At 51.6% G+C, this 16,139-nt stretch overlaps 9 protein-coding genes across 9 annotated transcripts; 5 read left to right on the plus strand and 4 right to left on the minus strand.

Moving 5' to 3' along the window:
* Positions 1 to 22: 22 nt before the first annotated feature.
* Positions 23 to 1,889, minus strand: AUEXF2481DRAFT_4367 (uncharacterized protein; the record flags this gene model as incomplete). The annotated part of the gene is made up of 3 exons (XM_013488973.1): positions 23 to 121; positions 660 to 1,114; positions 1,163 to 1,889. The coding sequence occupies 3 exons, from the start codon at positions 1,887 to 1,889 to the stop codon at positions 23 to 25; spliced, it is 1,281 nt and encodes a 426-aa protein (XP_013344427.1).
* Positions 1,890 to 2,614: 725 nt separating this feature from the next.
* AUEXF2481DRAFT_39200 (uncharacterized protein) lies at positions 2,615 to 4,736 on the plus strand. The gene is made up of 3 exons (XM_013489128.1): positions 2,615 to 2,867; positions 2,921 to 3,062; positions 3,126 to 4,736. The coding sequence occupies exons 1-3, from the start codon at positions 2,772 to 2,774 to the stop codon at positions 4,637 to 4,639; spliced, it is 1,752 nt and encodes a 583-aa protein (XP_013344582.1). The 5' UTR covers positions 2,615 to 2,771; the 3' UTR covers positions 4,640 to 4,736.
* A 325-nt stretch (positions 4,737 to 5,061) lies between these two features.
* On the plus strand, positions 5,062 to 6,207 carry AUEXF2481DRAFT_39202 (uncharacterized protein). Its single transcript, XM_013489129.1, has 6 exons — positions 5,062 to 5,092; positions 5,218 to 5,259; positions 5,314 to 5,324; positions 5,403 to 5,657; positions 5,714 to 5,762; positions 5,823 to 6,207. The coding sequence occupies exons 2-6, from the start codon at positions 5,257 to 5,259 to the stop codon at positions 5,955 to 5,957; spliced, it is 453 nt and encodes a 150-aa protein (XP_013344583.1). The 5' UTR covers positions 5,062 to 5,092; positions 5,218 to 5,256; the 3' UTR covers positions 5,958 to 6,207.
* Positions 6,208 to 6,420: 213 nt separating this feature from the next.
* Positions 6,421 to 8,583, plus strand: AUEXF2481DRAFT_107545 (uncharacterized protein). The gene is made up of 5 exons (XM_013489286.1): positions 6,421 to 6,504; positions 6,561 to 6,605; positions 6,657 to 6,756; positions 6,807 to 7,825; positions 7,883 to 8,583. The coding sequence occupies exons 1-5, from the start codon at positions 6,480 to 6,482 to the stop codon at positions 8,353 to 8,355; spliced, it is 1,662 nt and encodes a 553-aa protein (XP_013344740.1). The 5' UTR covers positions 6,421 to 6,479; the 3' UTR covers positions 8,356 to 8,583.
* A 223-nt stretch (positions 8,584 to 8,806) lies between these two features.
* On the minus strand, positions 8,807 to 10,092 carry AUEXF2481DRAFT_28829 (uncharacterized protein; the record flags this gene model as incomplete). Its single annotated transcript, XM_013489051.1, has 3 exons — positions 8,807 to 9,414; positions 9,485 to 9,602; positions 9,658 to 10,092. 3 exons carry the CDS (start codon positions 10,090 to 10,092, stop codon positions 8,807 to 8,809), a joined length of 1,161 nt encoding a protein of 386 aa, XP_013344505.1.
* A 269-nt stretch (positions 10,093 to 10,361) lies between these two features.
* AUEXF2481DRAFT_4371 (uncharacterized protein) lies at positions 10,362 to 11,420 on the plus strand (the record flags this gene model as incomplete). The annotated part of the gene is made up of 3 exons (XM_013488974.1): positions 10,362 to 10,494; positions 10,544 to 11,106; positions 11,163 to 11,420. The coding sequence occupies 3 exons, from the start codon at positions 10,362 to 10,364 to the stop codon at positions 11,418 to 11,420; spliced, it is 954 nt and encodes a 317-aa protein (XP_013344428.1).
* A 766-nt stretch (positions 11,421 to 12,186) lies between these two features.
* Positions 12,187 to 13,020, minus strand: AUEXF2481DRAFT_97105 (uncharacterized protein; the record flags this gene model as incomplete). The annotated part of the gene is made up of 3 exons (XM_013489287.1): positions 12,751 to 13,020; positions 12,524 to 12,609; positions 12,187 to 12,351 (listed from the first exon to the last, which is right to left on the minus strand). The coding sequence occupies exons 1-3, from the start codon at positions 12,929 to 12,931 to the stop codon at positions 12,187 to 12,189; spliced, it is 432 nt and encodes a 143-aa protein (XP_013344741.1). The 5' UTR covers positions 12,932 to 13,020.
* Positions 13,021 to 13,064: 44 nt separating this feature from the next.
* Positions 13,065 to 14,319, plus strand: AUEXF2481DRAFT_663865 (uncharacterized protein). The gene has a single exon (XM_013489288.1). The coding sequence runs from the start codon at positions 13,198 to 13,200 to the stop codon at positions 14,224 to 14,226; it is 1,029 nt and encodes a 342-aa protein (XP_013344742.1). The 5' UTR covers positions 13,065 to 13,197; the 3' UTR covers positions 14,227 to 14,319.
* A 147-nt stretch (positions 14,320 to 14,466) lies between these two features.
* On the minus strand, positions 14,467 to 16,008 carry AUEXF2481DRAFT_28833 (uncharacterized protein; the record flags this gene model as incomplete). The annotated part of the gene is made up of 5 exons (XM_013489052.1): positions 14,467 to 15,197; positions 15,249 to 15,464; positions 15,520 to 15,658; positions 15,709 to 15,840; positions 15,895 to 16,008. The coding sequence occupies 5 exons, from the start codon at positions 16,006 to 16,008 to the stop codon at positions 14,467 to 14,469; spliced, it is 1,332 nt and encodes a 443-aa protein (XP_013344506.1).
* Between the last annotated feature and the right edge of the window lie 131 nt (positions 16,009 to 16,139).

Raw genomic sequence — 16,139 nt, forward strand, 5'->3', positions numbered from 1 at the left:
TAACCATGTCAAGGCGGAACATTCAATTGTGAGCAGACACGTCGATGACGAGCGCGATGCGATCTGGTCGAGGAAGGCGGTTGGGCCACGTCCGTCGCATGGAGATCTTGTGTGGCGACCACTGGTGTGGGCGTGGTTAGTATCGAACCCTATGCGGTGGTGCATGTCAAGATATGGGCGGGAGCCAGTTGGCTTGACACTTGACCAAGATGCTTATCCGCGTAAATGACCTTTCGTTAAGCTTTTACCGAAGGCTTGTCCTAGCAACTGTCTCGGTAGTCAAGTACGAACGATAAGAGCTGACCCCGTCAAGGACCGGATCAAAAGCAGACAAGCTCGCCGTATTTGCAGATCCTCATGCAGCCTCCAGGCGAGACCAGATAGGCGAAATAACGTCAAAATGTCGCGACATGTATTATTGAGGCTCAAGATCGAGGCATACAGCTTGGACTTGATAAGAATATGTACGTTGATATCTAGTGAATTGTGACGCTCTCTCTGAGCAGATCGTCATCCATCGGTGTTAGACTGGGTCAAGGCAACCCTGTGCTAGAGCCTTGATGCTCGATCTCGCTCCGCTATGTGAAATGACCCCGGTATCTCTCGGGTGGTGGCTTGCTCGCGGTCGAATCTCGTGAGCTGTTCACCAAGGGACTCACATCGGGAGAGCCAATCCTTGGCGACATGGTCATGGAATAGGGTGGCGATATGGCACTTCTATCATCGTAATTGTTCCAACTCATGATGTGTCGACTATGCCGTCTCTTGCGTAAGTCGTCTGCAAAATTGCCTTGCCCGCGACTAGTCAGGGCAGTTGAGGCATATCGCCCTAAAACAGGCGACTCATCAACCCGTGGCGACATTGGTGTTTTGGGTGACATGATGGGACTTGCATCCATTTCAACTGGAGCCGGACCAACATCAGCCGAAGGATATATTGGTCTGCCCTCTACCTCAGCCGGACCATTTGTGCTATAATCGGCCGGTATCGGTACTGGCTTATCGTACTTCGCCGCCAGAAACCCATTTGCGGAGTCTTCTCTGGCGAGTTGGGACTCGTCCAGCGGTGCTTGTTTTGTTGTTGCTGCATCTGCAGATCGTCCTCGATAGAAGCCTGCGTACAAGTCAGCACATATCATCTGAGTAATTCGTTTTGACTGACCTCCAAGAGCAGCGAATGGCGCATCACTCTTCGGCTGGGGCACGTATGCACCCTGCGGGAATCTTTGCGTTGCTGACTCGATCTCTTCCTTTTGTCTCCGCCTTCTGCGCAAGCAAACGAATATGAGCAGCGCAAGAAGGATGAGAAGAGCCACGCCGCCAATTACACCGCCAACGATAGCACCAATTGGCGGGCCATTAAATTCATCCGTAGTGTCGGAAGAGGTAGTCGGCAGGGCATCAGCAGGCGGATCAACTTGGGCATCCCGATTCAACAGGGCTACTGTCACGTAATTGCCTCCTGCCGTGCCTGAGTAATCATCGTCGGGAAGATTCGACTTGAAGTAGCAAATCCCAGAGTCGGTCCCTACGAAAGTGAACCCTGCGCAGGCCGTGAAGTCATCGCAGGCTGGGAAGCACTTGCTGAATCCTCCTGTGGCGATGTTCGAAGAGTTGAAGGAAGCATAAGAGTTGTCGGCGTTGCAGCGGATGGAGTACTGGACTCGATTAGTGTCGACATATTGGGTGCCATTTGCCGCAGGACATGTAAGGCTTGTCGCGGTTGGCAATACGCTGGTCGATGTGGCACTGGTTGACGATGAAGATGTTAGTCGCGACGAGGATGTTGAGCTAGTTGAAAACACAGTGACGCTTGGTGTGGAGGTCGAGGTTGCAGTCTGTGAGGGAGTTGAAGTTGGCTTTCTTGTAGTGATTGGAGAGGTAGACATGGTGCGGATAGTGTCTGGACATGTGGCGTCTGGGTTGCAAGGGTCGATGGAACAACATCCTCTGAATCCATTCTGACAGACATAGTAGGCGCCTCCCGGACAGCTCTGACGATAATGAAGGCCTCTCAATTGCATTGCGCCGGATCAAGCACGAGAGAAGTCTCAAGGGTGGTGGTTTCTTTCAGCAACCGTGTTGAGGATTGACATGTGCGACGTGAGACTAGGGTGATGGGAAGACGTGAAGTAATGAAGAAGAGAAATGACGAGGGTGGCCGCAAACGTGAATTGAAAGACAAAGAATGAGATTTGGCGACTGTCAAAGAGACGCAAACGAGAGCTCTTCGCAGCAAAGACGAAACTGAAACATGTTACAGAGAAGCCGGTACAGCTAACTGCAACATCTCGAAGCGGCCTTTGGGAGCACGAGGAATGCATTACCTGAAGCGTTGCTTTTTGTGATATGTAACCCCGACACGATGGCGATGTCTCTGTCTGTCACATTCGATGCATGGTGGTTGGTAGCACCGTTGCCATACCGCATGATTAATACTGCCTGATCAGAACGAATACCTCAGTACATAATTGTCACAAGTATGATGAGGTAGGTGTAACTAGGTACGAATATCCAGGAGGGAGAAAGAGATAGAGATGCCGGCACCGGGATGACAAGGACACGGGCCACAACGAAGCATCCAGAACTTCAGAAGTGCTGGTAACCTCGGACAAGCTCGCCGACGTGTAGTATATTTTTCCAACCTGACATACCACACATCTCGTCACCGTTTCTCCCCTTCTTATATCTTCCGCCATTTGCTTTGCGGAGTAACAGGAGCAAAAGGGTTCATATCGATTTCTTTGCATTTTTGTTCATTTGCCTCCAACATGCAGCGCGCTTTTACCTCTCGTGCCAGGGCTTCTGCTCTTTCGGCCTCCAAGCTCCGTTCCGTCTCTCTGCAACAGCAGCGTTTCGCACACAAGGTACGAGACTACGATGATGCTGGCGTATGGCTCCAACTAACATCTCTTTGTAGGAGCTCAAGTTCGGTGTCGAGGGCAGACAGGCTTTGCTCAACGGTATCGACACTCTCGCTAGAGCTGTCGCCACTACTCTGGGCCCCAAGGGTCGCAACGTCCTCATCGAGTCCAGCTACGGCTCGCCAAAGATCACCAAGGGTACACACACTTCCACCGTACAAGAGCCGCAAACGCGCAATTGGTAGCTAACGCTTTTGTCAGACGGTGTCACTGTCGCCAAGGCCATTGTCCTCAAGGACAAGTTTGAGAACCTTGGAGCCCGCCTCCTCCAGGATGTTGCCAGCAAGACCAACGAGGTTGCTGGTGACGGTACCACCACCGCCACCGTCCTCGCCCGCGCCATCTTCTCCGAGACCGTCAAGAACGTTGCCGCCGGATGCAACCCCATGGATCTGAGACGCGGTATTCAGTCCGCCACCGAGGCCGTCATCCAGTACCTCCAGAAGCACAAGCGCGATGTCACCACTAGCACTGAGATCGCTCAGGTCGCTACTATTTCTGCCAACGGCGACACCCACATCGGTGCTCTCCTCTCCAGCGCCATGGAGAAGGTTGGCAAGGAGGGTGTCATCACCGTCAAGGAGGGCAAGACCATTGAGGACGAGCTCGAGATTACTGAGGGTATGAAGTTCGACCGCGGCTTCATCTCGCCTTACTTCATCACCGACACCAAGTCGCAGAAGGTTGAGTTTGAGAAGCCCCTCATCCTCCTCTCTGAGAAGAAGATCTCGGCTGTTCAGGACATCGTCCCTGCCCTCGAGGCTTCCCAGCAGCTCCGTCGCCCTCTTGTTATCATTGCCGAAGACATTGACGGTGAGGCTCTTGCTGTCTGCATTCTCAACAAGCTCCGCGGCCAGCTCCAGGTCGCTGCTGTCAAGGCTCCCGGCTTCGGTGACAACCGCAAGTCTATCCTTGGTGACCTTGCTGTCCTGACCAACGGCACCGTCTTCACCGATGAGCTCGACATCAAGCTCGACAAGGCCACTCCCGAGATGCTCGGTTCCACTGGCTCTATCACCATCACCAAGGAGGACACTGTCATCCTGAACGGTGAGGGCAGCAAGGACCAGGTTGCTCAGCGCTGCGAGCAGATTCGTGGTGTCATTAGCGACCCCACCACTTCCGACTACGAGAAGGAGAAGCTCCAGGAGCGTCTTGCCAAGCTTTCTGGCGGTGTTGCCGTCATCAAGGTTGGTGGCTCCTCCGAGGTTGAGGTTGGCGAGAAGAAGGACCGTCTCGTTGACGCTCTCAACGCCACCCGCGCTGCCGTCGAGGAGGGTATTCTCCCCGGTGGTGGTACTGCCATGATCAAGGCCGCCGCCAACGCCCTGAACGACCTCAAGCCCGCCAACTTCGACCAGCAGCTCGGTATCAGCATCGTCAAGAACGCCATCACCCGTCCCGCTCGTGCCATTGTTGAGAACGCCGGTGCTGAGGGCAGCGTTATCGTTGGCAAGATTATGGACGAGTACGGCCAGGACTTCAACAAGGGCTTCGACAGCGCCAAGGGCGAGTTCGTCGACATGATCGCCGCCGGTATCCTCGACCCCTTCAAGGTTGTGCGCACTGGTCTCAGAGACGCTTCGGGTGTTGCCTCGCTCCTTGGTACCACCGAGGTCGCCATCGTCGAGGCCGAAGAGAAGGGCGGCCCTGCCATGCCTCCTATGGGCGGCATGGGCGGCATGGGCGGCGGTATGGGCGGTGGCATGTTCTAAGCCAATCGCAGCTTGAAGACCCGATGATACCCAAATTTCCTTTAGCCTCTTAGGGCGCTCATGTTTCTATGTATTGTAGCTAAAAGCCCTGTGGCATTTCTGCCTTGTTGTTAATGTGCAAAGATTTCTCCTCTCTTAGATTGCATAGCAGAAGGATGGGGTTGGTTATATGTATTTGTACGAATCAAAACACATCTCTCATTTTACCTGTGCTCCACCGCACTGTCGTATGGGGCCTTTGAAAGATTCATAGACTGTGCGAACAGGTCTGAGATTACATGTGAAAGTCGAACAGAACAAGGCTGAATCGGAAACGTCATGGTCACGTGTTTGTGGTAAGGGAGGAAGTCGCGGAGAGAACGGGGCCAAGCGGGAGGGGCACTTAGCTCACCAGCACCACTTGTTGTCTACCACAACACAACGCCCAACTTCTCCGAACCATTGTCTTAATTGGTATGTCGTCGCCCTGTCTTTGTCCACGCGTACAATGGCTGCCTGTCGTGCCAATGTGCTGTTGTTGCGAATCTGGTTGCCTCAGCTCGGCGCTACTTAACTGATGGCTGACACCGCTCTAACAGCCACCGTCGTGTGTTGTAACTGCTAGACACATAATCAACATGGTATGTTTCTCGGCGACTCGCAACTCGATTCAGCACTGACACGGTATCCTCCAGGCCCAATCCGGGTATGCTCACTCCCACCCATCACGCTCGCCCTGACTGCAGCCCAATGTACGAAGCATGGCGCTAACGACCTGACGTAGTGTTTCCGTTGCGCCCGAGTGCATCACCGCATTCAACGACCTCAAGCTCGGCAAGTCGACCAAGTGGATCATCTACAAGATCTCGGACGACTGGAAGGAGATTGTCGTCGAAGACTCGTCCACCGAGGCCAACTACTCCGTCTTCCGTGAGAAGCTCCTCAACGCAAAGAGCAAGGACCGAAGAGGAAACGAGGGTATCGGTGGCAGATACGCTGTCTACGACGTCGAGTACGACACTGCTGGCGAGGGCAAGAGGTGCGTCACCCCCGACTCCCATCGCCTCGTCGCCATATACTGACGCCTACGTGCAGAAGCAAGATCACCTTCATCGCCTGGGTCCCCGATGATGCATCGCAATACGTGAGCGCTTTCCTGCTTCTCAACTGTCACACACACCCATGCTAACCCGTTCGTTTCTAGCCCCGCATGATGTACTCATCTTCCAAGGAGGCCATCAAGCGCGCCCTCAACGGCCTCGCCGCCGACATTCAGGCCAACGACCCCGATGACATCGAGTATGAGAGCATCGTCTCCAGAGTCGCCAAGGGCCGCTAAACGTCTCGCCCTCACGACTTCCCTAATCTTTGCTTTATCCGACCGAAGGGCAGTGGTCCTTCATTTGACGCATGAAGCAGTTTTCTTCCACAGAGCAAGAAGCGCAGACAGAGACATTGGAGAGCAATGAGAGGCGCTGCCCGCAGAAAGAGCCATGTTGACCGAGGCTTCCCATAGAGATACTTATGAAAGTACTGCTTCATGCATTGCATTGGCAAAGTTGCCGAGCGTGTATAGTCGCATATGAGCATGTTGTGCTTTCACCCTTTTCTACTCCTTGAACATTTAATTGACATGAAATATCTATCGCTCAAGTGAAATCTGTTGTTCTTGTGTAATATGCACACATTTGTGCACATGCAGTATAAGCTTGTGCTACGTCATTTCGAGACACCAAGCGACCTATCCACGTGTGCAAGAAGCCAAACTTCTTGGGCCTTTGAATCACTTCTCCTTGAACATACCACACTCCGTTCTGTCCACCTGAGATCCGCTCTGTGAGATCTTCACCGAGTGAATCTGATGATGTTACCGTACATCAATGTCCGTGAGTACTGCACGGCCGCTGCCGATGGTTAGAGTGGCTCTACTGACTAGCTATAGCGTTTGTCTACGCAGCTGGCAAATTGGGTGCAGCGCCCGACGAGTGTGAGTTTTCGTAGGACTTGTATCGATGTCAGAACGACTGATGACACACAGTGAAACTCATATGCTCCTTCCTGCTGTCGTATCCTTTGGCCGGAGTACTCAAACGTATACCCGACTCGAAGCCTGCACGGAAGAATGCATTCATCATTGCGTATGCGTCTCTACAATGTAGTCACCAGGATACGTGGCTGACTTCTACAGAGTGTCGATGTTCTACTTGGTCGGCCTCTTTGACTTGTGGGCTGGTCTGCGTACCATATTGATCAGCTCTGTGGGTGCATACTTGATTGCAGCATATATCCAGGGTCCATACATGCCATGGGTTGGTTTCGTGTTTCTCATGGGTCACATGTCTGTCAATCACATCTATCGACAAATGGCCGACGATCCTAGCTCGGTCGATATCACGGGTGCCCAGATGGTCTTGGTCATGAAGTTGACGGCCTTTTGCTGGAATGTCTACGACGGATCTCTTCCTGAGGCGACCCTGACCGACCACCAGAAAGATCGTGCTCTACGAAAATTGCCTGGCCTGCTTGATTATGCTGGCTTTGTACTCTTCTTCCCCTCGCTTTTTGCCGGTCCTGCTTTTGATTATGTTGATTACAGAAGATGGATCGAGACTACCATGTTCGAGCTTCCTGCTGGCGTTGACCCATCCAAGGCGCCTCCTACTCGCAAGCAACGCAAGATCCCACGCAGTGGTACGCCAGCAGCATGGAAAGCCGCCTATGGACTTCTTTGGATTCTTGCCTTCCTGCAGTTCTCGGGCTACTACTACCCAGACTTCTTGCTGTCTGACGGCTACAAGGAGTATGGTATTTTCCGCCGCGTCTGGGTTATGCACATGCTGGGTCTAACCACTCGCATGAAGTACTACGGCGTTTGGTCGCTTACAGAGGGAGCTTGTATCCTCTCCGGAATTGGCTTCAAGGGTATCGACCCAAAGACAGGAAAGGCCGATTGGAACAGATTGCAAAATGTAAAGCCTCTTGCTATTGAACTGGCCCAGAACAGCCACGCCTATCTTGGAAACTGGAACATCAACACCAACATGTGGTTGAGGAACTACGTATATCTGCGTGTTACACCCAAGGGCAAGAAGCCTGGGTTCAGAGCGAGTATGGCTACCTTTGTTACCAGTGCATTCTGGCATGGATTCTATCCTGGATACTATCTTGCCTTTGTGCTCGCCAGCTTCGTCCAGAATTCCGCAAAGAGTGAGTCTTCTACATTTCAGATGTCTAAAAACAATGATGCTGACTTTGTTGAACTAGATTCACGACGTTTGATCCGTCCCTTCTTCATGAGCGCAGATGGCACCAAAGAGCTTCCCTCTAAACGTTACTACGATGTCTTTACCTGGCTTGTTACACAACTCGCCTTCTCATTCACCGTCGCCCCCTTCATTTTCCTCAGCTTCAGCTCCTCTCTTCTAGTCTGGCAGCGCGTCTACTTCTACACGATCATTGCCGTGAGCGCGTCATCCCTCTTCCTGCTCACGCCCGGAAAGCAGTTCTTGCAGCAAAAGGTTAAGAAGCACTCCAAGCCTAGCGAAGAACAAGTGCGCAAGAGTCTAGAGAAGGAAGCCAGAAGTCCAACACTTGGCTTGCCTGATGATCCCGGTCGTGCTTGGGACGAGATGGTCGAGGAGATCATGTCGGAGATTCAGGAGAGAAAGAAGAAGGGTCTACCTATTCCTGCCAAGTTGAGACAGGAGGCCGAGGCTATTGGAAAGAAGATCACTTGAGTGGTATCGTAGGATGCAGAGGTCGAGATGTGGTGAGGAGAGCATGAGTAGAGGAGGGTGGTTGCATGATTTCGATCCGATGTAACTTGACATGATCATTAGCAGCACTTCAAGCACAGTAAACAGTATAGAAACAAATCATTGTATGGACGTACAATGACTCACCAGCATGATCCATCCAATGCAGAATTTTCTCTAGCTTTGTAATACAAACTAGCAAAGCTGGTCCGCCTTCCAGGAAGTCATCAATGTGCGACATCTCGGCTACCAGTGTGACCCTGACTGCACGACTGAAGGCGTCTTCTTGAAATTCTGCAACGAGACAGCTGTTGTTTGTTGAGTCAGATGACATTTCGATTGACTATGCTACATAGAATCAAGAAGCTCCTGTCCCAGGTGACGTTCTCCGCTTGGCATGGAAAAACATGGTTACTTCGTCCTCTCGGGGCGCTTACCAAGAGTAAACCTCCTTGACTGTCCACTTGTACTCTCCATAAGTCAGAGTGTTACCCTCAGCGATGCTTTCAGGGGTGAAGACCAACGAGACAGGCAGGAACAGATCGCCCAATCTGGCAAGGCGTCTCCAATTACCTTTGCCATCCTTGTCTGGCAACTCGAACCTCCAGCGTTCAACGGTGACTTGTTCACCAACCTTGAGGATAGCTTGACAGTGCTCGCCCACACGAACAACTCTTCCTTTAGCGTTGTGCTCGTGATTTTCAAGATCAATCACAACGCTCCATCGCTTTCCATCCACAGCAGAGGCACCGTAGTCGGCCCACACTTCTTCGTAGGCTTGCTCCGACTTGGTAAGTGGATTGTACATTGAGCCCAGCTCAAGAGTTGTGTTGTCAGTTTGTGGATACATGTCACCTTGATCAGGTCCAGGGGTATCGGTACGACTGTCGAGCCAGTGAGAGAATGTGGAGTGACAGACGGCTCTCGAAGTTCCATCTGATGGTGGCGCTGGGTTGGAGGGGTGATCTAACGAAGGTTCGTTGATGATGGTGCTCGTGGAAGTGCCGGCAATACCCCAGTCGAGCAATTGTGATGGGCCGCCTGCGAAATGGTTAGATCCAGAATTCAAAATGAGATGTTGAAGCAAGTGAACTGCGTATCTGAATCTCACCTTCGTTAGGCAATGTGTCTCCTTGCTTGCAGAAGATGCGGATGTCAACGAATTGTCCTTTCGAGCCGGTCAGGACCAAGGTTGAGGTTGGCTCTTCAAGCTCAAGTTGGTGTGGAAGCTGATAAGAAGTAAGTGTCTGATCTTTGAGAATGATGAACGATAGTTTCACACACCCATCTGATACCCCTTCTCTCGGAGATTCCGGGTTCGTTTGTCTTGGGATTGTCCATGGTTCGTGAGTGGTGTGCGAGAGACAGCTGACGAGGCAGACTTAATTTGTTGTTACTCTTGTCGTGGGTTGTGAGACGATCAGAGTGAAAGCTCTTGCTCTTCTTAGCCTTCGGTTCCTTGACTTTCAGCTTCTGATGGCCTTTTTTCTTTCGTGGTTCAGTGTTTGTTGATTTATCATTGGCATTATTCATAGTGATAGTGCGATAAGGGAGAGTGAAGGCGGGAACAGTGAAGGGTCTAGATCGTCTTGATCTGTGTTTATGGTTGAGTACAGCGTGGGCATTGCGTGATGTATCCAATCCACTGAAGAGTTTGGTTTGCTTGCTCTTCTCGATCTGACGCGTGTCGAATAGCAAAGGGTGGGTAAAGGACTGCATGTTGAAGGCAGTTGGGTGATTGAGTGACATGGTTATAATTCATAGGTAGTACATGGGACACAAAGACAAATGGACATCAATGAAGGACAGCGCTAGCAAACACTTACCTGTTGTTGAATGCAGATGGGATAACGAGCAAGTCGCGTGGCAATGCAAGTCGAAGTTGGGCAAGAACGGAAGTGTGACGAGGCGCAAGCGACGCGGCCAAGATTGAGACGCGTCTTCCCGGAAGTCGCTCCTCGTGCATTTCCCATCGACACTCTGTCAACATGTCGGACAACGGCGAGAGCGACGAAGTGTACAACAACAGCCACCGTGCCTTCTTACAGTCCCTCTTGTCACGCGCCACTCTTACTTTCGAACAAGCCAGGCCGGTCCTTGCAGCAATTAAGAATGCTCAAGGTGACCAGCCTCTCACGCGCTCCCAACACACCAGACTGACAGGTAGCAGCACAAGATGGCCGCGATGTCCAACCTGCCGACATTACCGAACAAGACTTCTCGACCTTCGTCAATGTGACCAATGCCGCCATTTCTCCCTTCGACCTCGAGATCCGTGACACTCTGTCTCAACACGACCGCACCCGCATCTACGCTCTGGTGAATGTCTCTTCGGACTCGATCACTCAGCTTGCAACCACCCACACACCCGATGAGATCGCCTTTGTGAAACGTTGTCTCGATGCCATGTTCGAGACGAATAATACCTATCGCAGTGAAGTGCTTGCCGTCCGCTCTACCGAAGCCGTGAGGCTTGCAAAGGCCCCAACTGGTCAGACTCAGCATGTTGATGCGACACAAGGCGCACAGGCCCAGAGTCTGACCATGTCGTCGGCTCAGAGGATGCTGCAGGCCATGGTTGACGAGGGCTGGTTTGAACTCAGCAAGAGAGACTTCTACACGCTGACTCCGCGTGCTCTCATGGAATTGCGTGCATGGCTCGTCGAAACGTACAACGATGAAGAAGATGAAAGGATAAGGAACTGCTCGGCTTGCAAGGCTATAATCACCATGGTAATATCGCGACACTCATACAACAAAATTTCGACATTGCTAACTGCTTGAAATAGGGAGAACGATGTCCCGATCTCGACTGCACGGGTCGGTTACACACCCATTGCAAACGCATGGCTTTTAGAGCACAGAACAACAACGAAAGATGTCCGGTGTGCAAGAAAGACTGGAAAGATGCTCCGCCAGTAGGTGAGAAAGCAGCCACCCAGAACAGAAGGAGCATGAATGGTGCTGGTGCTTCGACACGCTCTCCCACTGCTCAAATGGATGGAGCAAACAATTCACAAGATGAATCGACAGCCGACGAGGGTTGAAGATGCTATTCAATCATTCCCGAACAACCAAAACATCACATCTACGAGAAGAGCTTCTTGCTATCATCTTGAGGCAGCCTTGTCGCTTCTAGCACGGTAGTTGAGCCACGACTACGCAGCCCCTTCGCTCTCTTCACCGCCGTGCCTTCGCAATCACAGTCTGGTCTACCAGATTAGCGGGCCTACGGTTAGCTTGGAGTGAGACAGGGTAGGGTACACATGGCGGTCGAGCAATGCTCGGAGAGCAGATCCGAACAGGCATTGATGGGAACAGGTGGGGTGTTGAACGGTGGCGCAGACAAGCCCAGAGAAGTAACTACTGGCCTTAGAAGTGCTGTAAAGTACAAGGGCAAAGTCAATCAGCTCTATCATGTAATCAATGTAAAACCCATTAAGGCGCGTTGCAGTCATGACGCGAAAGGATGATAAAAAGGTCTTTGTCTCGTTTTTGTTTTGCTTGCTTTTCGACAACACAACAGCGATTTTTTCGTTTTCTCTTTCTGGCTCGCTAACGACGGTGGAGAGGCTGCATGGTGCGCAGGGATGTGATCGGGTTGTTGGAGCTGGACAACAGCAAAAATATCGCTTTTGGAATAATCTTGCCTATGCCATCATGAAAAGTTTTGGATTCCCTTTGAACATTTCCCTTTCCCTTTCACACGCGCGCCATGGAGGGAATATCACAACCCCCAGCAACCCCAGAGTCGAAGGCCACCAAATGCGAAAGCCACACACCGTAAACGCTTCCCCAGCAAAGGAGAATTGTTTAACGGTAGGACTTCTGGAAGCGCGAGCGGGCACCCTTACCACCGAACTTCTTGGGCTCGCATCTTCTGTTGTCGGCGACGAGGAGTGTGCGGTCGTAGGCAACGAGGGCCTGCTTGAGCTGGTTCTTGCTGTGCTCATCGACGAACTTCTGGTAGTAGGCGATCTTGAGACGCGTTAGTATTGGATTCCATTCGTGTGTTGTTCAAGACGTGTCGCGCGAATCATGGCGGATGGATTGTAGTGGTTTCGGTGTTCCCTTTGTCGACTTCCTTCTCTTTCTGTTTCGCGGTCGAAGCGGGATGGGTGTTGTCTTTGCAAGAAAAGTGTAAACGTACGATGGACTTGGCAATAGCCTGGCGGATAGCGTAGACCTGGGAGGTGTGACCACCACCGGTGACGCGGACTCTGATGTCAACACCGGCTGTAGAAGAAGATCCTGTCAGCAATTTGTCCTGATAATGGTCCAAGCCGCGTGCAATGTGTCCGATCCCATTTCCATGTCTTCCCAAGCTCTTTCATCCATTGCTCTTTCTGTCTTTCCGGGAGGTGGGTGGTCGCATACCGAACTTGTCGAGGCCGAGGATGAGGACAGGCTCGTAGACCTTGAATCTAAGGATCTCGGGCTGGACGAGCGAGATGGGCTGGCCGTTGACCTTGATGAGGCCCTGGCCCTGCTTGCAGTGGGCGACAGCGGTGGCGGTCTTCTTCTTGCCGAAGCACTGGACGCTCTGGGAGGACGACATGGTGGCGATGGTTATGTGGAGTTGTCGAAAAGTCGTCTGGTCGGTCGGCGCGGAAAAGGTCTCTCTCGGGTCTTCAGAAGGGCGGGTGCGTGTTGCGAATTTTCGACGCCGCGAGTGCGAGTGCTCGCTTTGCCGAAAATAAGCCGCGCGCTCCTGCCCTCCGGGAATGCCTTAATGCTTGGCATCCTTCAACTCCGTCCTACTCACTCGATCAACAAGTGGCACTAATCTTTATCACTGCCCTTTGACGCTGAACAATTCTGGTGATGCACGTCTATGCTCTGGGCTCGAATGGCTCGTCTCAACTAGGACTTGGCCACGATGATGACCTCTCTTTGCCGTCACTTGTCGACACCAGCAAGCTCGACGCCCCAATTATTTCCATTAAAGCTGGTGGAAACCACACCTTGGTCCTCACAAGATCTGGTACTATCTATGCTACTGGTCAAAATGAGGATGGGAGGTGTGCGCTTCCTGTGGAAACATCCTCGATCAATTCTTTCGTCTCCCCAACACTACCCAAAATAGATTTTATCGGATCTACTTGGGATGCTTCAATGTTTGCGTCTGCTCTCGGCCCAGTCTATGTATGTGGAAGCGGTGCCAAAGGAGAGTTGGGACTCGGAAAAAACATGACAAAAGCACACTCGCCAAGAACGATTAAAGATTTCCCGCCCACTGGCACGCAGATCGTTGATTTGGCCGCCTGCATGGGTCATGTTGTAGTAGTACTATCTAACGGAGATGTCTATGGCTGGGGCAATGGACAAAATGGTCAGTTGGGTAGTCCTCTGGGTATTGTCTGGCAGCCGCGCAAATTTGATGATGTTTCTTTTCCAGTAGCTCGCGCCGTCTGTGGCAAAGACTTTACATGCCTTTTCGGCGATCCTGCAGATGGCGAGCTACAACTTATCGGTCTGGCGAAACGTGACAGATTCAACATCAAGTCAACCACGCCTCAGATACTCAGAGACTGGTCAGATGTACAAGCCACATGGGGCGGAGTTTATGCTCTACTATCTAACAATAGTCTCGTGGCTTGGGGTAGAGATGATCATGGACAGCTCCCTCCAGCGGATATGTCAGTGGCTGCTATGGCTGCTGGTAGCGAGCACATGCTCGTGTTGACGACTTCTGGCAAAGTTTTAGCTTGGGGCTGGGGCGAACATGGTAATTGCGGCTTACCCACTGACGAGCAACGCGACGTCAAAGGTCGATGGAATGAGCTCGAGACAGAGAGCAATGTCCAACACATCGGTGCCGGCTGCGCAACGAGTTGGATCGTTACCTCGTGAGCATCACACTATTCCGGCAGCAATCTTGTTGTGTGGTACAACATGCCTCAGTCAAACAGGCCGTTCATCTTCAACACCAGTCAGCTAGCGAAACAGACACAGCGCGATTGAATTACCTGAGAAAGCCTTTGTGTGGGTGGCAAGCCTTGCGTGCTTCTGTTGAGACTTTGGCTGAGTGGAGGTGGCTCATGAGTGATGGCATCGCGAACGGTAGGATGGAAATTGCCAATCTGGGGAATGTTAGTATGCTTCGACAGGATCGCCAGCTCTCTGACTCACGAGATCCGCAGTTGTGTCCCATCCCAGCATCTCGTCAGGCTCTTCGTCCAGGTTTGGCGGTTCCCATCTACCATCATCTTCGTCGTTCTGTGACACGAACAGGCTGGTGGAATCCGCATCATGAGGTGATGTCGTTGCTTGAGATGTTTGGCGCCCGAGACTGCCCAAAGCCCTGCGGTCACGTAGACCGTTAACAACCACAGGTCTTGGCGGAGGTGCCATCTCTGTGTTCCGGCTTTCAATAGTTTGTACAGGAACGTGAGAAGACTGCCTCGAAGACATATCTGGTGCCATTGATGGCTGTCTAGTGGACGCATCTGCATCTACTGTAGATTGTCTCGATGGTCGGAGCGACACAGTTGAGGGTTGCCTAGAGGCTTGCCTACAAGGTTGTCCACTGGGACGGGTTGATGCAACTCTCGGTGCTGTTGTGGGAGGTGCGCTCTGGGCGATTCCGGTTGTCATGAGGATGAACTCACAGGTCAGTCCCTTTTCAGTATATCTGAACAGCAGCGGTCTTCCGGGGCGAGAGAACTGTGCACACATCGGGGCTTTTAGAGTCTCTGCGTGTGTTACAATGGCCTTGAAGTCTTTGACATTGATGACAATGTGAACATCCTCCTCAGCATGAAAATCGTCGAAGTCCTGTATATGTAGCGATATGGCTGTTTCCAAAGGTTGCTTGAGTATTTCTAGGACACGAGTCAACAAAATGCCTGCTTTCATGACAGAAATCATCGTACCTTTACCATCCATGATCTTTTCTGTGAAACTTGTGAAGATTGCTTTTCCCTCCTTTACCAGAAGATCGAGCTGTTCTGTTTTGGTTCCAAAATATTCAATGTACTCTCGCAGTATACGAGATGAGATCTTCCAGCCGTTTGGTGCGTTGTATTTATCAAAGAGTGCGTGTGAGACTTCCACAGATTCGTAGGTCAAACGGTAAGTTTTAGTCACGCCTTAGTGATTGATCAGCTGTATGATCGATTTTAGCACAAATTTGTTGTCACATACCATGCTTGCACACCATTTTGACAACCAAACGGCAATGCACCTTATTTGGCTTGTCTTCCACACTGACCTCGCATCGGTCTATCGAGGTATCGCCACCACGAGGATCCGACATGCGCGTCTTGAATACGGCGAGAAGAGCCTTCGCACTGGTCAGTCATGGTTGCAATATTCTATACGCTCACGACCAACCTTATTGTAGAGCTGGCATGTGAATCTAGCCCCTTGGCCGAGACCAAAATTATATGATAGGAAGAAGGATTTGGCGTCCAGAGAGAACGACGCATACGATGTTCTGGAAGAATTCAGAGTAGTAAGTGTGAGCTGTCAGTGGTCAGTGGATAGACAAAACATATCGTAGGCTATAGATGCACTTACCATGTCGCCACGAGCTTCCATACACACCGTTTCACCAAACTTGGCCAAACATATCAGGGCATCGTGGACCTTAGTCGTGGCCTCTGGCGAGAAGGTGAAGCTGAGAGTGGACATCTTGAACACAATGCCCAGCTACAGACTTCAAGAAGTCGAAAGAGAACTGATAGTATGAGAATAGTCGCCAAGAGCTGATGCCTGCACGGGAGACGCGACTTTGCCTTATCGATAAGCGACGCGTTCAATGC

The sequence above is a fragment of the Aureobasidium subglaciale genome (genome assembly GCF_000721755.1).
Source record: "Aureobasidium subglaciale EXF-2481 unplaced genomic scaffold scaffold_8, whole genome shotgun sequence".
NCBI lineage: Eukaryota > Fungi > Ascomycota > Dothideomycetes > Dothideales > Saccotheciaceae > Aureobasidium > Aureobasidium subglaciale.